Below are 23873 nucleotides of genomic sequence, written 5' to 3' on the forward strand. Positions count from 1 at the left end.
GCAGGTGTCAGTACTTTTTCTCAATTGTTTCTCATTTTTTTCAGACTGGAAATTGTATCTAGTAATTTGTCCATCATGGATCTGGTCAACTTAGTATTTTTTAAAACCATTATAAGTATAATATAAATATAACATAAAGTATAATAGCATCATAATAAGTATAATATAAATTAAAGCCTGCTGCAGAAATGATAAAGACCAACTTGACTGTCGAGGCTGAATTACTGTGCCCTTTTGCTTGTATTTACTTGACTAAGAATGGAATGCAATGGAAGTAAATGTGTTTCCACAAATCTATTGCGTGTTTGCAGTCCAGTCGGATGGTAACAAAAAACATAACTAGGAAACAGTAAGATGATCTGTTCCTCATCAAGACACCGTGAAGCTCTGTTCGATGATTCCTTTTCTTCTGTCTTTATGGAAGTACTTCCATATAAAAAGTGAAGTGTGACACCTTTTTTAATCTAGTTTGACAGTGACTGGATGTGTGTAGCATCTCTGTGTCTGTCACTTTATTGACTTCTCCTACAATCCTACTGATGGAGTTCTTGCTATGAGACGTACTGTATGTGAGACCATGTGTTGCAGAGAGGCAAAACTGGGGTCAAAATTGATATGCATCAGTTAAAATGTGAGCAGTTGTGCATACAAGAAAACTACATTCAACGATTTCAGATTCATTTATTTCATATACATTTTAAAATCATCAACAAAAACGTCAAGATAAAATCTGTACAAAAAGGTCAGGCACCATTAGCAGTTCTACAAAAATGTTCTGGACGGATTCAAAATTGAAATTGCTGGACATCAAAAAGCAATTTTGCAAAAAAATCTTACGCTGTTAGAATTTCAGACTCCTATTGGAGTATACAAAAACAAAATGAAAAGTCTTCACCTGTATGTGGAATAACTTATTTCATCAGAAAATGATACATATATATCCTCACGACCCAAAGTAACACTAACATATTAATAAACAAAAAAGCAGCTTAAAGCCTTCAGAAATTTAGGAAGCATTTCCTAAGCAAGTCCAGAGCATATCTTAAGTCATCATTTTGAAATCGTAATACTTCTTTGGTATGTTATTCAGTACATTAACAAACAAAAAACATCTATATTATGGACAAAATATTACAACACAATCATGGATCTTAGTTTCTTCATCAGTAGTATCACTGTGGACGAAGCTGCGGCCCAACATCAGAGAACCAGCTTGCAGATATAGCCTTCATCTATTGTATCCTGATATGTTGTTTTGAACATGTGACATGAGGGTAGTGTCTGAAATGGAAAATATTAAAAAGCATAGTAACATACACACTTCATGAGAAAGAAATGGAGCCAGTGAGTGAGTTTTGGTACCCTACTGCTTGACTGGTCAGGTAAACCGACACGACTATTTCCACTGAACTGTTGCAACAGGGTGAAAAGCTGAACATCATGGGCATCCCATTGCTGGGCAAAAAGAGGGACAACCACTCACATGCCCACTAAAATAAATGGACAAAAAGCCAAGAAGATTTTTGCCACTCTGGAAAGACACAAGACAGTCTCTAGTTTTCTTGATGGGAGCTCTATTCACTTCTATTTGCAAATCAAATCAGAGGAAATAGACCAACACACCCATTTTGCTGTACAGAAAAAAAACAAAGGATCCCAGTCAATTGAGAAACTGAGCCAAAGCTAAACCAGTGAAGTACCACATATTGTTTGCATTTGAGAAATCTATCTGATGAAGTCTGGTGTTTGTCTGACATTCAGCTCGGATCACACATGCACATCTCTTTTTATAAGTTCGAGGCACCAGTGCAATCGCGGGACACGCTCAGCTGTAGTCCAGCACTAAAGTCATCACATTACCCAAACATTTGAAAGCTCCTCAACTAGGGTCACTGATTTGACCCCCAGTCTTTAGTGCTGGATAGACATCTGATTGTGACACTGAGAAATCAGAGTTCGCCACTCGCTCGCACCATGAACCCTGTTATGTCGCTATTATCTCTGTATTTGAGGCTAATTGAATATGTCTTCTGTTGTTGGTAGCAGATTGAAACTGGTGTGGTTGGTTGGTGTTGAAGGCTGCTGCTGTGCTCTGTTGCGCCTCATCTGCCATTTTAGACAGAGTTTCCTGAAACTTGAGGCAGGACTTAGCAGGCGTTCTGGAGGGGGCCCCCCCGGGGAAGGAAATGACAGGTTGGTTTGAAAGTGCTGTCAGTCCAATACCTGCTCTGGAGTGACACAGGCCATGTCTGCTTTCGCTAAATTACACTCACTTACTGAACCTCAACCTCCATCTGTCCAAGTGACTCTTCCAACTGCCGACAAAATATTTTTGAATTGAATGCATTTATAAAAGGATGGGTTCTTTCTGGATTACTAGCACGCCAAAACTTGTCAAATAGCGACTATTTTCAAGTGGACTTTTTCATCCTCATCAGCCTTGCGTGTTGCATGTTCACGCATGACTTCGATTGATTCACGTGTTCTGCCTCCTGCGGCATATCCTGATGCCATTTGAAATAAAGACAGAGGTTGAGGTTAGGGTTAAGCCATGAGGTGGCGCCCCTTGGAGTCTGGATAATCAATCATTTCTTATGCGTAGCCCCTTAAATAGCCGTGTAGCCGCTAGAAATGCTATATATACCAAGGAATATTTATGCTCAACCATCCCCATGTGCTGCTAGCCCCAACCCCTCCTTTTCAAATGACATACGGGGGGAACCATTTGACTGCACTGAAACATCTATGCAACATCATGCAGTGCTGGCTGACTTTGGCCACAACATTGGTCGCAAAAAATATCTGTCTTACAAATACACACTGTGAGAATGTGTTGTGGTTAGATTTTTGGCCCTCAGTAAGGGGTGCAGGTATTTATTTGTGAATAGAATCAATAACTTCACCAGCTGTGACTTACTTTTGGATTCTAAACTGAAATTTCTCTGAATTATAGTCATTTTGGAAAGGTTGGTAGTAGTATTTCACCAAGACCTGAGAGTTTTGGAGCAAAATTCTTATGAGCCGTGTCACACAGCTGAGACTATCATGCTCAGCCTCTGCAGCTTGTCGCCGTCTTCACTGTTATCTTAGTTGTGTTGGCAATGGACTCGGTTAGGTCCGCAGTCTCTCACCATTCATTTGACCTGTGTTATCATTAGTGCTCTCAGCAAATCTTCCTCCTCCCCCTCAGCGCTTGACGATGGCTGCTCCAGAGAAGGGGCCGCATGGGAGTAAAGTGAAACTGGGCTGGGACATCATGTGGCCCAAGAGATGGCCGCACTGTGTTCCTTGGCCTTCATACGCAGCGCAGCTATGCTCGATGACTTGCGGTCTGGATCAACGTTTAGATCATAGCCATTCATCCCCGCACCCATCCCGGGTCCCCCGAAAAGACTTCCCATGTGTGTCTGTCCCATATGACTGCTCCCAGGGCTTGGCACGCCGAGGAAGTCGGAAACTCCTCCAGGACCGTGGGGGTGAGGCGGCATGCAAGAGGGGACAGTGTCACAGGGGACAACGCAGCCTGGCACTGGGGAGGCACCGCTGCTCCCACCGATCCACGATGGATTCTGGATCTGTTGATCAGCCAGATCAGATATCAGTGCAATGGCGGTTTGAATATTAAGTTGAAGAAGAAGAAAAGCAAAACTCTTTTTACCTGTGCATAGTTCTCTGGCCTGGTTAGAAGCGGTAGCTCGTACGCTGAGGAAAAATGTGTTCGGACCTGCTGCATCTGGCCAAAACGCTCTCTCTTTCTCCATTTAGCTCTGCGGTTTTGGAACCACACCTGTAAAAAAAACAATCATCCATCCATCAGAGGAAAAGTAAAAACGTCCATTTGTGCCATCGAGCTTGCCGAAATAAGAGTTGAAGTATGAGAGAGTTTGGCAAGAGGGGGCTGAAATACATTCTCTGAAGCTCTCTAACTGAGGAAAGGGCTGGAAAAAATAGATCCAAATCCATGTGATGTGCGACGTGAAATGTGGTTGTTTGCGTGCAACCATTGTGGAAGCACATCTGCAGAGGAAACAGTCAACCATCCGTCTAGAAAACAGAGTTGGAAGTTGGTTCGCATAACATCAACAGACTTATTCCGTTGCCAAGAATACAAAACCAAGGTGCATTGAGTAAGTTCTGCAGGACATAACTCAGGTATAATGCTAGAACTGCAGTCCATAAAGAGCTGTTTATGTGGAAATACTGTAGTGCCTCTCTTCTAGTCACGAATCCGAACCCTCGTTTGATTCACTGGCATCTGACTGGCGGCAAGGAGAGAGCCACATCTGGGCCTGTAGCCATTCATAAATCACTCTGAGGAAGGTGCGCTCTCCCCCATATGTCGGCACAGAAGGGAATCCCGCTTCATAATCGCTGAAACAAAAGCTGGAGGCTTTTATTCATCTGGGTTTGCTGAGTATCTGTTCAGAAAGTGGACGGGAACTTGAAGACAGGGTTTGTCTCCTGTGTGTCTTGCAACATTCTAAGCCTCAAATGCAGTTTTAGATGTAATGGAGAAGGTTGTTTAAATTATCTTAAGAACTCATTTTGTCTCAAAGAAAAAAAAAAGACATTTTTTGTGGAAAAACGGATGATGGATGGACATCATGATTCAGAACTTTGGAATACAAGTTTGAACTCTGATTCGCTTCAAATCCATCCCAATCAGCTTGTGGCTTTCACAGTCCTTGACATGTAATTTCCTCTCGGACAGCCTGAAATCCACTTGTTTTTCTGTCACTTTGAGAGTTTTTTTTTTCTCTCTTAAAGCTCGGAAGCGTCCAAGGTTAATGACAAAACCAACAAAACTTCCAAATGTTGTCGGTGTGTAAAGAAAGGAGCGGATATTCATCAAGTTGATCTCTGGGTGCCCCGAAGTGCCGTCATCTCCCAGGCTGTTTTCCTTAGTGGACGGACCGCGGGCGGCTCATTCACACACCACCTGTGATGAATATAACTGATGTTTTTGCGAGAGGCTGACGTAAGGTAATGTCCTGTGACATTCCTCATGTCAGCTGGTGAAATTAAAGGACAGCTCACCCGTGCAGCAGAGTAAACCGATATCCATGGTTGTGGTTGAACCCCAAAGTCAAGGTGAGGGGTTGTAGCACTTTGGAGTGATGTCATGTGTTTGCTGGAGAGTTTGTTGCCTGTCAGGATACACCAGAGGTTTGATGGGATATTATTGTTGAAGGGTTTGCATGTCTGCCCTGGCTTGTTATTGCTTGTATCAACTGACTGAGTTAATAAGCAATTTGACTTTCCATGGTAGTTCACAGAAGAGTGGACACTTTCTTGTCAGTTTAAACTCCATGGAAATATATATATATATATATATATATATATATATATATATATATATATATATATATATATATATATATATATATATATATTAGGGCTGTCGACGTTAACGCGTTAATCTACGAGATTAATGTGACTGTGATTAACTAATTAAAATAATTTGACGGCGTTAACATAATTTATGTCACTGCGCATGCGCGACTCCTGACACCGAAGCCGGAAACTTTTGGACATCCGGGTCTTGGTTTTGCGTCTAATCTACTGCCGCTAACACCAGATTGGATGCGATGGAGAACGTTGGAAGAGGATTATTGGATGGAACGGCTTTTTTTTTTCAAAACGCTGAGTGACGGAACAACAGACCGCTCTAAAGTTGTGTGCTCAATGTGTAAGTCTGAGTTCCGCTACCACCGTAGTACGTCCACGCTACGATATCATTCGAAAGCGAAACACCCAACGGAAAGCACCGCATCTTCTGCCAGCCGCCGGACAACGCTCCCCGAGTACTGTCGGTCAATCTCCAAACCTGTGAAAGAAAAAATCACGAATGCTTTGGCGGTTTGGGTTGCCGCGATTGTCACCGTCGCCCTAAAAGACTGCGGTTTTGAAAACGTCCTCGCTAAAAGTCGGAAAATAGTTGGACATTTCAAACACAGCCCATCAAATGCTCGTGATTTAAGAGCACAACAGACTGCACACGGACAGCAGGTTTCACTGTCAGGCCACACTGTCCAAAAGAAAAGAGCAGCATTGACTCCAGAAGATGTAAATAAGCTTGTGTGTCTCAGTAACTGGCTGCAAGAGAAGCAAAGTTAAGCCTAATTCAGTGAAGAAAGCAAAAGAGATTTTCCTAGTTTAAAGTGTTAAAGTTAAATTGTTTTTGCACTATACCAATAACAATGTGAATGTTTAAGTTCATTTTGAGCACTTGATATACTGTTAGGTCACTTTATGGTCTTTTTGTGGCAATATAGTTGTTCATTGTTTGAGATACCAGTGGATGTGTTGTGATGGGTAAGCTGCGTCATTTCATAGAAGAAGCAGATTTGTCTGTTCTTGGTTTTCTTTAGTTTCATTTATTTATTTATTCAATTTTATTTTGATGTTTTTTGGCCATAGCATTGGTTTGTAAGCTAACAGCCCTTGTGATTTGTATTTGCCCTAATAAAAGAAAACTAAATAAAAAAAATTACAAATTACTTGACTGGTTTACTAATCTCTTTCAATCTACATATCTTAATAGTTTTGTGTTTGCCTGAATACACAGACTTTCAACCTTTAATCGCGATTAATCGCGATTAATTAATTAAGGAAAATGAGATTAATTAGTTAATTTTTTTTAATCTATTGACAGCCCTAATATATATATATATATATATATATATATATATATATATATATATATATATATATATATATATATATATATATATTTATTTTATTTTATTTTAAAATATAAATAAAATATGGAGGATATAATATAATATAATAATATTATATATTTTTTATTTTTTATTTTTTTTCGAGCTCTGACAGAACAACCTGCTTTAAAGTGGAAGGTAGACGTTTGCGCTCTGAATAATAAAAGTATGGTTGTTTGAGGCGTATATCATCTATAGTCCTCAGTATGGTGGATGAGTGGACTTGTTGGGGTTCAAATATGAGTCATCTGATCTTCCACAACTGGATACCTGATGGTTTTACAAAACACCTCATCAGAAGAAACATGCTTGTCTACTCCTCTTTCGTCATAGCCCTACCTATCCAACTCTGTTTTCCTGCTCTGTCACCTCTTTTCTCTTCACCTCCCCATCTCTCTCCCCCTCCTCCCTTTTATATCAGCGAGGGGAAGTGGGGATATTGGAAAGTGAGATGGGAGAATGTTCAAACTGGAGCTTGTTTTCATTTCATGTTTAATTTCCTGACGCCTAAGCCCTTAGCTTTCCGCAGCTAACCCCTTTGACCTTTGGAGGCGTGCAGACAAGAGCGGCGGATCGGGCATGCACACACATCCACCCATTACACTTCTAAAAAGACTGTTATTTCACGTTTATTTGATACAAGCCGCCTCTTAGACTATCTATTCCCTATAAACAAGCGCACAATGACAGAGACCACAAACATAAAATGCTTTCAGTATACTTGAGTGTGTCATGTTTCACTGAGGGTGTACTCTGTTGCCTTGCCTTTGAACGGCAGTAGGAGCGAGATCTGAGCCAAATACTTTGGCAAAGAGATCATTCGGGAACATTATGAAGTCAGATGTGTCCTTTGCTGCTCTGTGTCTCCTATTCCCCAACTTTGAAGCTCATGGGGCTTTTTTGTCGACGCAGAGCCATTGGTATCTTCATACAAGCGGTGTGACTATTGCAGGGTGTCCAAAAAAATTAGTTTCAGCTCTGAAAAAGCATCAACGACCGATTTATATCATAGACAAACACAGTTTTAAATGCATTTACATTGTATTAAATGAAATGCTGCGCTGCGAGTGAAGGTTGTGGGACTGTGGATGTCAACTTTCAAAACACAATGTTTCAGCAATGGGCTCCTCACTTGCTACAACTAAAGAAATTTGCAAAGACTCGACTGTTACTGAGACTGGCTCAGCGTGGAATTGACTCATGCATCACTCAAGAAATCCTTTTTGAGTTGACACTGCTCTCCTGGTCCAAGTAGGCTGTAAACTGAGTTCAGCAGAAACATGCCTGAAAACACATTTCTCACTTTAGTGGTGGTGATCACAAGAAAAATGTTTGTGCAGGCAAGAGTTTCAGTGAATGAGTTCAAACACTCTCTAATTGTTGTACTTTGAGGTTGTTTTTTTTTTTTTTTTTTTTGAAGGGAAGAGGAAGCCTATAATGCTCGGCTGTGACGCAGTAATTGCTAAATATGTTGACAGCAAAAAGCGGCTTACAGGGCCATTAAAGGGTTTTATTTATGCTCTGTAGCCACCAGACTGAGGGAGAGAAGGAGGGCAGAGTGCACAACTCCAAAAACAGCTTTGAAGTCCAGCCGTCTCACCTCATCTCTGTCATCCAGGACCGCTGCGATTGATAGAGTGCTTCAGCAGTCACTCACGCCGCTGCCTCCTCCTCCTCCTCCTCCATGCTTTGGGTGAGTCAAGTCTGAAGTTTCTCAGTTAATCGTGGCAGATAAATGGGTGGCGGTGAAAGTCGCCGCCAGGATTACACAGGGCCGCCTCCAACTTTATGAACGTATTCGTCTTCAAACTGAGAGTGGAAGCGTAGGTCCCTGACATTGGCATTCTGTGTAAAACATCTGCATGCTGGGTTTCAGAGATGAAAAAGGATTGTGTGCTAGCTTGCCAAGCTTTCCGTGCCCCTTGGTAGTGCACAATTGGATATCCCTGCTCTTTGTCGTGATGGACCTTCAGTTGAAATTGTGGGATTTAGTCTTGATTGCCTGCATATTTGGGGTCTGATTTGGAGAACGATGGGTCAAACCTCACAGTGACTCAAAAGAATTTGCTGTGCGCCTGTCAGAAGTGAAAGTTAATTATATTCATCTGGGGATAGATGTGAATGCCGCTTGAATGTTCTCATTTAACTGTACCACCACAAGGACCAGACCAGGGTTTCTGCGCCTGACTTTGTCTCTGACTGCACGTGGAAATTGAAACTGGCATCTCAAAGTGTTTTTTTTTCCAAATTGTTGCCAAAAAGCTTTGATGTATTGCCTTTTTTTCATGGCGTGTTTTCCCTCACTAGTTCGAGAGATGTCTGTTGAGGTGCACAGTAGGACTTAGGAGAAATCCTTGGCCTTTAACCTTCATGCAGTGTCTGCAGCATGTAAGATGGGTGGATTCTCTCAGTCCCAACAATCTTAGTCTGAGCCAAGCCTGGCAGGCACAAAGGGAGATGCAGAACAATGGGCCTTGATTTCTCAGCAGTTCTTGTCAAGATGCCACAAAGGAACTTGAGCAACAACACAGTCGCCAACACAAAAAACTGTTTTTGAAAACTATGGATCAACACTAGTGATGGATGGACGAGGTATCGTGAAACAACATTACAAGGCTGCTGAAACAGTGTCCTCATTTTCAGAGGCATTTTCTAGATGGCGCTCTTGGTTTAGAATTGATATGAAGTTTCATTGAATTTGTTGTTCAAGACCAAGCATTTTACAGCAGACAGTACCGACTGGTGACCTCTGAAAATCAGGACACTTTTTCATGAAACCTCATCACTAAACACCATTCTGGGTTACTCACCTTTTTCACGGCGGCTGTTCTAGTTGTATGGGGGTTCAGTGGCCTAGAGATCATGTATTCATAGATCATGTATTCGCATCAAAATCTGGAAATCTGTCACCAGTGTGTGCGTCTGAATGTGTGTGTGCACAAAAGGAGTGTGTTAGCTCAGTGCCATGACATAAGCTTACATACTGTGCACTCAGGGGCATTTAGTGCTTCCCTTTTCAGATGCGGAGTCATGAACAGAAGCGCATGTATCGACAATAAAGTTACACATACATTTTCGACCATAAAAGATTATGGGCCTTGTAATTTTTGCCTTTGCCCTGAAAATGAAAAAAGGTCATGGGTTGCTGAAGCATTTTCTAACGTTGCTTCAATGTGGTGTAGGTTGTTGCCAAGTAGGTACTGAACACTTTCGGGGTTCTAAAGGAAGCAGGCAGCAAGATGAGGAGAAGCTTCCGTGAGTCCTCACCTGCACACGAGCTTCTGTCAGGTCTGTTCTCAGTGCCAGCTGCTCACGGGCGTAAACATCTGGATAGTGAGTCTTCTGGAAAACCTTCTCCAGCTCCTCCAGCTGGTAGCTGGTGAAGGTTGTACGATTGCGTCTCTTCTTGCCTTTGTTGCTCTCCGCATCGCTTTTATCAAGAGGACTGGAAAGATCAGAGGCCGGGCGGTCGTTTGGTCCCTTCACACCGGTGTCCTTTAGGTTCAGGTAGCTGCCTTCCATCCCCGGTGGGTCCACGCTCGGTGGCAACTCTGACTCATTCAGGCTGCTGCTGTCTTTCCCTGGATACACACAGAAACCGTTTGCGTTATTTGAGCACCAATAACTTTGTAAAACCTGTGGAACGGCATCTTTATCGTTGCCAGAAGCCTCTTGTGACTACTACTGTTGCAGGATATGGTTAACCAGACTGTTTTGCTTAACTGCATGTCAGCATTAATACATAACACAATGAGGGTCATCCTTTTCACTTCTTTACCTTAAAATCCAATATCTTAAAAATGTAATTCCTTGTTAAAGAGGTCACACGATCAGTGATTTTACAATATCATGGCCAAGACAGCGCGAATCTCTTGGAAGAACAAAGTGATTGTTGAAGAAACCAGAGAGGAATGATGTCAGATTGGCTCCTCCAGTTGGCCTGGGCTTAAAGAGGCAGAGGCAGAGGGATGCAGGACAGATGCTGAGCCTGGCCCCGTTTGACTTTTTGAATGATTTGCTCTCTAACTTGTGTCTTTGTATTTAGTTCAGTAATTCATTAAGCGTATAAAAGTATAATCCAAATATTCATCACTCCACATGCATGAGGGCCGTGAAACAGTTTTTTAAGCTTTTTAAGCTGGGAAGATTAAAGGAAATTAAATCTGACAGCTTGCAGTTGCAATCTTAGTTACCATAACTAGTTATTATTGATGCCAGACAGCAAATCACTTGTTTTGTGCTGTGTTGTTGATAATACTTAGTTAATAGCCCTGACAACTTCACAACCACTTCGAATTTATTTTGTTTCATTGGTCTTTGATTTCATTGGTGAACTTGTGAGCTAGATATCTAAGCTGACTTTAGCAGGGAGGTGTGGGACAAGCCTACATCAACACAGCCTCATCGCTCCTTCCTTCATTTCTGCTGTCACTATGGAAACTAAAAGGAGTGTTATTTTTGTGGAATGTACAGACGGCTGCCTCACAAGTCGCTCAGAGTATCTGCTCACCATCACTCACTAGATGACAGTTACGTCAAGCTTACATCACCTCTGTTATGTTTTATTTTGAGGTTCAAAGTCCTGGTGTTTTTTCAGCCAAGTCCAAATTTGCAGAACATTTCTCCTTTTTCTGTTTGGATGAAATGTCACTTTGGATTGGCGTGACCTGTGACACAACCCCTGTGAGTTTTCTCCAAAGTCAGCGCGGCCCTCGCCCTCATATCTCCCAATCACGCCACCTGAAATCCGAGCCAGTCTAATCTTCAACTGTGTATGGTGGGCCTTATGTATGGGGTACTGCTCGTACCCCTAGACGTAAACAACATTGTGTTTGTCACCTTTGATTTCGGGAGACTCCATTTTGTGACAGACCTGGCTCTGTTCCTGTCAGCGAGTGCTTGCTTTTTTTGTTTCCTTTTCTGAGATGAAGAACGCTGTCCCTTCTCCTTCAAACAAACAGTGTTGTGAATAAATAAGCTGGGGGGCTCTGGTCGCAGGTCAGTGAGAACAGAGTCCTGTGTCAGTCTATTTGATTTCTCTGCACATTGCCACGAAGGGAACCAAGTTTTCACTGTATTTGTAAAAAAACAAATAATAATAATAAGTTCGGACTGGCCTTAAAAACCTCTCAAAACCTCATAGCAGAACACTGTATTTGACATGTGGTGTTACACTAAAGCTGTTTCTTAAACCTGAAATTATTGATGCTTCATGGAAAATTAGAAGATCATTGATGGTATTCATGCATTTTCTCCCTTTATAATATGAATTCTGTGACATGTTTTCAAACATAGCTGATCATCTTATTCATGATCTCTTTTCAAAATCAGAAAATGTTCACAATGGGATTGAGTTTTGGTGCGTTCTTAGGTTTCATCAGGATTTAAGGACAGAACTGTCATTCTCATGTACAACTTGACTTTCTACCAGAATACAGTTAAATAAAATAAATAATTAAATAACTCAACTTCCAAGTGTCACAGTTTTAAGATTGCGACATGAGCTCACTATGGTTTTGATAACCTCGGGATATTGCTGAGCTCGTGTCACTGGTGTCCTTGTGGTTACGACTTTGTGCTTTCATCCCTCCCGGATACCTGAGAGCCGAGTGTGATTCCCTGTCAAGATATTTCCCTTTTGCCTTGAGCAAACACTGTTCTTAATTCTTAAATATTAAAGTTTTTTGTTGACTTCACTCTTTGCTCTTTGAATAAAGTCAGCTAAAATGACTTATTTATTTATGGCAATGCTATGCTCAATCATATATTTTTTATTTGTTTTTTTATCTAAATCATCTTGTTATTTTTTAATGAGGAACTTATCAAGTATTTATCAAAACAGTAATTTTCCATGTCTTGAAATACGCTATATTATTTGTAATTATAAATGTATAAATGTTTTTTGATGTCACAATAACGTGTTTTGAGAATCAAAATAAGAAATTTCCAAACCATCCCAGGTGGCTCACTGCAAATTGGTGGGTTCCCTCTTAGAGATATTGTTGGAGACTTTTCTTCCACTGCCTGAGACTAAGAGTAAAGCTTGTGATTCTTCATATAGAAATGTGCAAGTATTTTTCAATGTTGTCTTTTCTTTTTAACTCCTGCTCACTTTTAGGAAACAGTAATGATTCAGGAGTCAGGACTAGAGAGAAGACCATATTTCCACTATGGCTTGAAGTGGGAACGCGTGCTCAGATGGAGCATAAGTTCACTTTGTCTCATTTAGCTGAATGAATTGTCATGCTGAGGAATACATTTGTATTGGGTTTCATACATGAGGAAATAAGAGTTTTGTGCCGTGCATTACCACTGTCTTCAAACGTTATAAAGTCCCAGAAAGTAATGATTCATACAACACAGCTCTATGCTGCAGCTGCCATTAGCACAGGATATTCCACTGGTCCTATTGAGCGCCAGTGCTCTCCATCCAAAGCAAATTTAAGTGGCTGTATGTACATGACCATGACGTTGGAAAATGTGGACGGCAGGTCTTGAAAAGCACGTGCCTTTTTCTTCCTGTTTCCATGTTGTCTTATGTCTCTCTCTACTACCTTGGGAATGTGAACATTTTCAGAGCCCATTGAGGGGAGTCGAGCTGACACCCCTCATCACAATTAACTCGGGTTGGTTTGGATTGTTTTCCCGAAATGACCGAACAGTTTGAGAGTGATGGAGTCAGGCGGTGGCTGTCGACAACATGCATGTTTGTTTTTATGGATTATACTGCCCTTGACTGCCCCTAAAAGTCAACAGTCACCCTGCCAAACTACAGCAACCCCCACCCCCACCTCTTCTCACTGATCTCTGGCTGCAACTCTCAGAACCTTAATGAAACAGCACATTCTGTCCAGCTGGAGTTCATGACCTCATTGCAGTGGTCCACCTGTCAGACCCTCTTATAGTCTCCACGCTGGCAGATGTTCTGACATCACCGACTCCAAATCTGGTCTCATATTCTGTAGCTCTGTGCAATATTGTCGCTCTGGCCCCAGGGACTCCGGCTCAGCGACTGTGTTTAGAAGTAAGACGGGTCAATGTCGAGTTCCTGCATTTGCATTTGTGAGGGAAAATACAGGATGCCCCGGAGTTATGCATGTAAATATCTTCTCTCTTTGCTGCGCAGATGTAAAGTGAGTGGGAATGGCGGAAACTGTTAACACAAGAGAAAAAGTTGAAACAAGAGATTACACCTCCAGGAGGTATGAACCATGCTGCAGTCATCGTTTCAGCTACATGAAAGTAGCGTATCAAATGAAGGCGCAAATGTTGACAAGAAGCTCATCCTCGGCCACTTTAGAGTCATAGTTCAAAAGCTCTGATCAGAAATAATGTTTTGTCAAAGCTTCCTAGAGCATCCTGGCATTGCTCGTACAGTCACTGCGGTAATGTAATGGAAACATTAACTTTTAGTTAAAGGGTCTTTCGGTTAGGGTCGGCCTATATTTATCATTTATTGAAAACAATGAAAGTCACTTGTCCAAGCCTGGCACCAAATTTAAATCATGGTTAGCGCCTCTGTTTGAATTCACCATGTGCTGAATCTGTATGTTATGGAGCCTATTCCTGAGCCTTTCATGAAGATACCAGTATTATATACAGCTTTGTTCGCATATTTCAACACTTTATCAGTCAGGATTTTCTCTCCATCTTGATTCCCATCCTTTTTTTTGCTGTCATGTTAATGTCAAGCGCGCATATCTCCCCGCATCCCGCACGCTGAGCCGTTTCTCCTCAACAACACAAGCATCGTACTCTCCTTTCTTATCAGAGCCAAGATTCCACTGGCCTCGGCTCTTTTGGCTTTGCATGAAGAATGTCTTTTCCTGACAGTTGTTTCTCTCTGTATTGGTCGATACTTAAGAGGAATATCACTGGCTGAGCCACGCAATTTGCCAAAGTTATTCCCTGACAGGCAGCAGACCTCTTCAGTTAGCCGGGGTCAGATATTTACTAGGGTCAGTCGTTTAATCACCGCTGAAAACAGAACGAAAACATCAAAGTGTAATTTAAATGCTTGTAAAGCGACAGGGCACCCTCTCAGTTTTTATGGAAAGGGATGCAGCGGGTCAAGTGAAGCTAAATAAAAGAAACACTATAAATTAGTTACCTGCGGAAGGGTTAATGACCCAACATTAGTTGGCAAGGGAATGCTTTTAAAGAACGTGCACTTAGTCTTGGTATGAATGACTTGTCAATCGCAAGTTAACTCAAATCCTTTAGATTAGCTTAGCTAACTAATAATTCAGCGTTTATACTCCAGTCACTGACATTTCCTTGGCTAAGTTATTCCGTCTCTCTGCACGCCAAGGCAAGATGCTGACTGCTGCTCTCTTACTGGAAGGGAGGCTCCCAGATGTTCCCGGGGAGAGATCCATGCCAGCGACTCATGCAGGAATGTATATTCCATGGGAAACCTTTAAAAAACTCTCTGTTCAGTATCAGCTCCTGGAAAATCGACACATTCATGACCTCACGACTGTCATCATACCTTGTGGGCTGGGGCTGTGTCCCATCAAAGAGCACCAAAAAAAAAAAAAAAACTTGCTTCTAGTTGTCAAACAAAAAAAGAAAATCAGCAGTAATTTTATTGATGTGACTTTAAGCATTTTAGCGCTTTATTTTTATATATTTATATAATACGTAGTAAGTGGGATTCACACGCTTTGCTTGTCCAGATCGAGGCTGTTGAAATCGGAGCGCAATTCTACATCTCAAGAGCGCACCTTTTCACACACTGTTAACCAAACTACTACATCTGATAAAGTCCATTCGTAAAAAATTCCACATGTGCTGGTAATTGCTCCAAATCATTCGCACATGGGCAATGCACTTGAATTTAATGGAGAAAATATCTCATTGGTGGATGTGAGGACAAGAGATACGTGTTCCTCAAGTGAGGGCTAAGCTGTTTGCCTCAATTAGCAAGTTTATTTGTACAGTTGGGCTCTTCAAATGAACAAGGATGTTTCATTTATTAATATTATTCAGAACTGAAGTCATGGGGAAAAACACTGCAGCGCTGATATTATACTGATTTTTCATTCCGATTCAAATATGGCTGCCCACAAATGACTGTGTTCCTGATTTGCTGTTCACCAGGCGCTGGGTTCTTCCAAGTGGAGACTCTGTTAAGACATATTTCCTTTCAAAAGACTGCAAGTTATAGACTTTTTTTTAACAAAGATATGCTTTGTTTCGAGACATTTTATCCCACTGTGAGACCAATCTTCCCTTTTGTCTTTAAAATAAGATCAGCACATCTTGGTCAGAGACACCTACCATCCAACACCTTTTGTTGCGTCTTATCTTTCTACCATGGTGGACTCCGCCCCCCAGAACGTCACCCCACATCGAATTTCCCAGTTCCCCAGAGTTCCCAGTACTCTTTGCAATCCAAGATGACGTCCTATAATATTGAATATATTCAACTTCCATTTTTTTCTTTCTCTAAATCGGTCCAACACATAGTATTGTTTGATGCGTATATGCAAAAATGTATTGAAGAGTAATCCTAAACGCTCTAAATGCTAAATTCTAAATGTACGAACTACAATGCAGACTGTGCTGACAGTAGCTATTTTTGTAGTGCTTTCCTTTGGTAACTGTAACATGGTGAACTCGGCTCTGACGTCATTCCCAGCTTGGACTTCCCACATCCGAGGTGAGAGGAACAGCATTTAACGCATGAAACTACTTAAAATGTCCAAAACAATTGAGGAAGTGAGGACACAAAGGTTTGGGTGTTTTAAATATGCAACGTGGGCCGCTACACCATTAGTACATTTTCTGCAATTTGGGGCGTTCAAGCAAAGAGAATGCAAATAAGTGTATATGGTCGAAGTCTGAGAGAAACAAATTAATAAATAATAATAAATTATATAAAATATTTTAATCTCAATTGTACTTTAAAGATTGTTTTCAAAATTGCAGTATTTGAAGCAATGGAAACTACTAGAAATTCCATATTCAATGAGTTTGATATTAGACAAACGACAAAGCAAGTAACATTTGGAAATTGCAGTAATAATACATGGGAAAGGACATTCTCCTCAGAGATTTCAACAGACATAAAAAAACAACACTCTTTAATTACCTCTCTTTAATTAGTACAAGGGAAATGAAATGAGACAAATATGACTCATGCAGCGTCAGAACCATTTAGCTTGGTGGCTAATGCTACAAACAGCATCCACAGGCCTCAGAGAAAGTTCCCAAAAACACCACATTTTTTAGTGTGTCAATGTGATTACAAGTTTGACTGTAATATTTCTAGGAGTGGGGATTGATTGAAAAATGTAAATCTAACGTAGTTAATTCACTCTTCTTAATTTCATTTTAATATTTGACACCAGAATGATCATGGTGCTCATTGAACAGGTGCACCGAAAAATGTTCCTTGTGAAAGAAAGTTAAACTGCATCATTTGATTTTTATTGTCTGTAAATAATTAACCAAAATTAATTCCTTAAAGCTGTATTTTTTTCTGCTCTCTAATACAATATAATAGGCTGGTTGCCTTGTACATCATCTCAGAATATTGTGGGTTTGCATGGCTGTGGAAACTGGCTTAGGTGGAGGGTGTGTGGCCACATATGCTGCCCCAACACACACACCACTCGGTCGCTGGAAATGGCACAGTGCATGGATGTGTCGGTCTATTCACATCCACGTGCTTGGCGCCGTGAAGCACTAGCACTGTCTCCCTGTGTTTTGCTGTGTGCACACAAACCAACAATTTGCTTACTAAGACTACACTCCTTGCCAGGTTTTTTTTTCCCTTTGCAGGAGGATTTACTACAGTCGTGTGCTACAGCTACTACAGAGAAATGTTTTCCAGAAGTACTGTTCGTGGTCCTAAATGCTGTGCTGGTCTGGAAAGTTTAGTTCTCTCGGACCGTTTGGATTTTGTGCTTGCCTCTTTCTCTGTTGCTATCCATGACATTGGCATGACTCCAACACTGTTTATGTTTAAATTTCTATACTCAATCTTGATGATATGTGGTACCCTCATACTGGTGGCAAACTGGGATTTTATTACAACCTGCTTAAAATAGCAGCTAAAAAATGTTTTTTTATCTTTATACCAGAAATTGGTTTTAAAATATAAATATTTAAGTTTTATTTGAGTTTGAAGTTTGAAGTTTGAATATGATTCAGCATCTCATTCACTCTTTCATCTTATGACCACAGAAATAATGAAGCATCTCCACTTTAGATGAGGCCTTCAACTAGCATTCAGCTAGTTCTACCTCAGATTAAGAGGCTCTGATCCCCATCATGAACCCCGTCTCCCCCCCCTCTTTCTCCAGTCGTTCATGTCACCCTGTTTCATTAATGTCACGTTAATGTAGTGCATTTAGATCAACCAAATCAGGGTAGAGAATTTCAGGTGTGTTTTGCGAGTACCCCAAATAGATATGTGGAAATGGTATTTTATTCATAAATAAACCGGCATGCCTCTTGACATTTAGAATCCACTTCCTTCTTTCACATTTGTACCTGATGTGGCCTTTGACTGATTAAACTGTAGCATACACAGGTCTACAATTGGAGGTTTTCCTGGCTCATATTTAATCCTAGTGATGACAGTTAAACACTCTAGCCGTCATTGAATAAGCTGATAAACCGAACCCTTTAATAGTCCAAACAAAGAAAAGACAATTCTTGCTCGATCCAACCGAGCATGTGCCTGTAAACACTTTCACACGTGTGCAGCTTTCTCAGAAACACATCTCTCCCGAGTGTCTTAGATCATTTCCCGATCTCTCGTGTCCGTTTGTGACTAGCTGCTTGTTTGGACGAGGTATTGTTGAGACAGGGTCATGTAAACCAGTCCCACTTTGTCATCTCGTGGACTCTGTTGAGATTCAATGTTTGGGAGGTTGAATCATAACTATATGGAGCCAGAAATGCACATCTGCCTCAGATTAATGCAGATCTCTCCTGCGGTGCTGACTTGCATTCCTCCGCACTCCACCAGCTCCAGGGGTTTTATTTCATTCACTTCAGTGCAGGCAGGTAGACGGCTCCATACCTGCCATCCTGCTGGACAGGCTTATTGATGAACATGCATTCGGGGGCCAATAAAGCGCATGGCTGGCTACTGTGCAGGGATTTTATAGCAGCTAAATCTGATTAAGAAAAAAGTGAATATTCATGTTTATGGATCAGTTAATGCAGCTGTCTCATAAATGGTCAACTGATAAATCTCTCTCTGGGCATTTTGCGCGGCGTTCTTATTCTCTCACTTCTTGTTCTTTCCCACTAGCAGAACAAACCCCGCATGCTACCGTCCACAGGATTTAGAACTATTTCGGTCACTATACAGCGTGGATCAATCAACATTCACATGTGTGGATTCCACATTTGCTATAAGAAATGCAGCTGTGTACCCAGTGTGCTGTGCTCTACACTGAAGAAACCAGTGCTCTCAATCTTTTAGATCAAAATGGGCTGGTGAGCTAAAAGGAAAACGGATGTGGTCTGCCCTGACCTCAGTCCTCTCTTGCTTGGTTGTTTAGTTAACAGTGGACAGTGTAGGACTGACACTTTATGTGTGTATGTGTGTATAAGTTTATTCATATTATTATGAAGTAGTAGCTGTTGTCCAATTTGTGTGGATATGTCACACAAATATATGTCACATTTGCTATCATAGAAAACATGTTTGTCAGGTTATTGTCCGTGGTGCTGATTTCAACACATGGCCGTCAGGGACACAAAGAAGGTTTGCTGAAGTACAAAGCTTAGTGACAATGATCATAACTACTGTATTTAGTTCTCTAGACACCTTGAAAGGCGATTACAGCTGAATGGCATGTAAAGATGTGTGCATAAAATTTCCATTATTAAATGCATGCTTTGATTATGGATTCAAAAATAACTGTAAGTGGACTAAAGTTATGACCAGAATAGATCGATCATTTTGTTTCTTAAAAATTGCTGATATAAAAATGATTTCCATCAGTGTTTCATCTCACTAAAAGTTGTTATTAGTCAGTCACTTCCTGCGCTTTACACTGACGATCAGGGCCAAATGCTGTGTGAGCAACACGTCCGTGACATCACTGAACGTATGTTTTTGGACAGAGGGCGGGGTATAGAGCCCACGTGACAAACTCATGGCCCAGGGACCAAATGCGGTCCACCAAGTCATATACATGTAGTTGACAGTTCAAATTCAAATCTAGTGGTAACCGAGTGCGTGAGTGTATGCTAAAGCTAACCACAGCCGTGATGCCAAAATTAGCCTTCAGCAGTTAAAATGGACACTCAGCTTCTATTTATAACTATTTTTCCGATTTCAGAATACAATTTGCTCCTCAATAAATATGAGTTTGGTCGAATCACAACTTGTTTCAGGCAGTGTCTAAACTAAACCCAGATTACAAGCCAAATATAGAAATATATTGTAATGTATTATCTTCTATTATTGGCTATTTAATATTGCAATAAGAATCAGCCTTGAGAAAGTTAGTAAAAGTTAGCATCTCCATCACCAACGCTGCAGGTCGCCCTCACAGGCAAAACAGGTTTCACCATAGCATTTCAGTGTTGGTTAGAATCTGGAACTGCCATTTTGCCATAATGATTTTAGCCTTTGTGTAACCTATCAACGCTGAAAACTATATCCCCTGTTGAGGACCACACAAAACATCCACGGCTTGTTGACGCCTGAGGCTTTGGCCCGACCCCAAACCTTCCTCCCAAGAGTCATGGTGCCTTCATCTCGCTGCAGCATTCTCAATAATAATAACCCTGCTGAGCTCCCCGAGTGTGATGTTGAATATCAATGCAGTCAGCTATTTACTCCAGGCAGCAATCTGAGCAAGATTAAGGCTAGTCTGTCAAAACCAAGAAAACATGCTTAGCAAGTTCTACAGTATGAACTTTATGGTAACCTCTTGGCTTACAGAACGTATTTACTTTTGTATTTATTTTGCCAAAAAATGCTGAAAAACAGTGTTTTGCTTCCATTTAAAAAGTCAGTCGTCATCGATCAACAGCCCATACTATGCATAGTGTAGTGAGTCAGGTTCCCTTATCCCCACCGTGCGCAACACACAAACTCAGTAAGCTTCATCGTTCTGTTGACATGTAACATGAACGGTTGTGTTAAAGCAAGATGTACACAGTTGGCCTTCACCACTGTAGAATTAGAAGCACATATACTTCATATATGCTTCAAATAGAGGGGCATCCAGTGCGGGGGGCTGAGGCCCACATTCATTTATTATCTGTCAGAGAGTGATGACCTGATAAGAAGCAACTCATCACTGAACATGGGATGTTATTAGAGCTGATTTTGTTTAGTCAGACTATCGTTCAATGTTGATCCCCTTTTTGATTCTTAGTGTAAAATGGTGTTCACAAACTATAATGTGGTCAGCTGCGGTTCTGTGACTTGAAACTTAAGCTCATGCGCGGAGAATTGTGCGTTTAGCCTCAAATCCAGATCACTTTTAGCCATTGTTTGTTTTTTAGATGTTAATATATAATATTACTGTTAGTGCATGATGCTGTGTGTCTATCACCTCTATGGATGCCTTGATATATATATATATATATAATGTGTTCTCAAAAGGATAAAAGCCAAATGAAAGATGTAAATTACTTTTCAAAATCTCATTTTTTTTACTTTATTACACTCATGATTAAGTTTGTGTGCTGGATTTATTTTATTTTATTTTATTTTATTTTTGAAAAAATCCTTTAAATATTCAATTTTTAAAGCTTAATATGTACATAAGTTATGACTTTTTGTTAATAAAATAAAAATATATATCATCCTATCAGTTCTAACTAAATATTCAATTGAATGACTTAACCTTTTTTTTATTTAATCCCTCAAGTTTATTCATATTATTATTAAAAGGTAATGGAAAAGTAGGATGAGTGTGAGAGGATTATACCTGTCAACTATTGTTGATAATATTTATTGTGAATTGTGTGTTGCAACCAGCATTTGTGGGAGGTGGGAATAGGGTGGAAAAAATAGTCGTAGTTATTTTTTGTTTCAAGTGTGTGTATTATTGTAGTAAATAGTATAGTATTTATCGTACATCTCTTGGTGAAGTTGTTATTCTTTGCCAGAGTATATTAATATTCACGAAAACGAAAGTAGTGCACTATTTAACTTCAGTTAGGTTTCAATAAATTGTATTTTATTTGTCTTTTTTATTTTCATTTTATTACGTGGTGAGGATCAAACAATCTTAATAAACGTCGTCTGGCTGCACTACAGCGGTGGTGTTAGGTGACGGCAAAAACATTTCCACCTTGATTTCACCGATCATTTTCGAGCGTTCCGAAGTGGCGGTTGCGCGCACTGACCATAGCAGGAGATGAGCGCTCCGGAGTCCGGGTGAAGCTTGCTGCCCTCGGGTGGAGTCTTGCAGTTCGGCCGCTGCATGAAGATCTGGTACTTGCTGAAGCTGTTCTCCTCACCTCCATCCAGAGTCTGGCACTCGGGCTGGAAAGGACTCCGGGACTTCTCCGCGAACCCTTGCCCCTTCCCCGTTAAGAACGTGGGGCTGTATTTGCTCTCAGCTGTGGTGAAAGTCCTGAACGAATTCGCCTGGTGGTCCCGACTCTGCGCACTGGACGGGCTGTAGTACGAATCCATGGAGGTCATATCACAGTATGAGACGCACGTATCTGCGTTCATACCTAAAAAAAGGTTTTATTGAAAGTCAGGAAAAAAAGAGGGATCCAGTGGGTTATCGTTTCCCACCCCTTCCTAAGGCTGCAGATATTCTTCCCCCTAAAATGTCCTGACAAACTGACGCACTAGCTGCATCTGGGTCTGGTTAGAATACGAATCAGATGTTTTCCAGACTGCGAATGCTAAAAGCCCCCTGAAGGGTTGTCGGGGGTAGAAAAAAAGCAAGAAGGAATGCCTTGCTCGGTAGCCCTCAGTGGTTCTGACCCGGAGGATCCACGCACGTCTGAAGGTCTGAAGGAGGCCCACACCGGGACCAGCCTGAGCTATATGCCACTAAAATGGGAGGTCAAGCTCACGGAGCCTTTTTTTTTCTTTTCTTTTTTTAGGGGGAGAGAGAGAGAGAGACAACACATGACAGTAATGTAATTAAGGATGAATGTCACTGCTGCGACTCGAACAAAGGCTTTCTCTTTAATACTCGCTTTTCAAATGATTTTACGAGGAAAAAAAATAAAACTATGCTTCTGGAATTTTACTTACTGATGAATGTTCGAAAAGTTGCCTCGAGTTAAAAAAATATCTTGATCAGCTTTGGGTCAAATTGTTGTTCGCTACATTTGAAATTGTAGAAAACTATCTACTTTTCATGTGCCTGCTAGTGAATATTAAAAATAGAAATAAGATAACATGTATAACCTCATGCTCAACTCTAGAATAATTGCAATCGAAACAACAATGAAACATCTACAACTGTATTCGTTTACGTATTCATTGGCCCCGCTAATATCTGTTCTTTTTCTCCAATATTTGTGTTTGTAATGAAAGTTCCACGTTGATTCTGTATTTGTTCGTCAGATGCATCACTGTTCTTCTTGCGAACCACGTTAAACTTAAGCTAAAGTCACTGAACCAATAACTGAAAATGATAGATATTGAGCGGCATCAATTGTGTATTTGTTGTTTTTATACATGGTATTCCTATGCGGTTGTTTATTATTGTGATGTGTAGCATTGCAGTCTAAAATGTTTCTGCTTAAACGCTTAAATTGCGTATTTACTAAAACCTTTTGGTTCGTTTATCATGATCAATTTTGGAAGATTGTAACAAATGGAAAATTCAAATTCCCACATATTATATTATGATTCCGATTATCTGGATTTTAGGTGCTTCTTAACTGTGAAAATGAAAAATGAAATGTAAATAGAATGAGTAACATTTTAAGAAATACATTTCAAGCAACTCTTATGAAATGTTGGTGTATAAATTAAAGCCGTTGCGTCGCGGTGAGGCGCGTTTTATTTTGAAGGCCCGCTGCAGGACCACCTCGGCTGCGCGCCTGCGAGGACGCAACGAGCGGTGATTTCATTTCAAGCTTCTCATGTTCTGCTTTTTTTTCATATCACGACGGGGTCACTGCCGATATTCTGCCGTTGTTACATGCGCACTTCGATTTCACTGTCAGGAGATCCAAATAACTAATATT

At 40.8% G+C, this 23873-nt stretch overlaps 1 protein-coding gene across 1 annotated transcript; it reads right to left on the reverse strand.

Moving 5' to 3' along the window:
• Positions 1-682: 682 nt before the first annotated feature.
• On the reverse strand, positions 683-22661 carry LOC128770768 (homeobox protein aristaless-like 4). Its single transcript, XM_053885614.1, has 4 exons — positions 22059-22661; positions 9990-10303; positions 3659-3787; positions 683-3575 (listed from the first exon to the last, which is right to left on the reverse strand). The coding sequence occupies exons 1-4, from the start codon at positions 22390-22392 to the stop codon at positions 3255-3257; spliced, it is 1098 nt and encodes a 365-aa protein (XP_053741589.1). The 5' UTR covers positions 22393-22661; the 3' UTR covers positions 683-3254.
• Positions 22662-23873: the final 1212 nt, after the last annotated feature.

Source organism: Synchiropus splendidus, chromosome 14, assembly GCF_027744825.2.
Source record: "Synchiropus splendidus isolate RoL2022-P1 chromosome 14, RoL_Sspl_1.0, whole genome shotgun sequence".
Lineage (NCBI taxonomy): Eukaryota > Metazoa > Chordata > Actinopteri > Syngnathiformes > Callionymidae > Synchiropus > Synchiropus splendidus.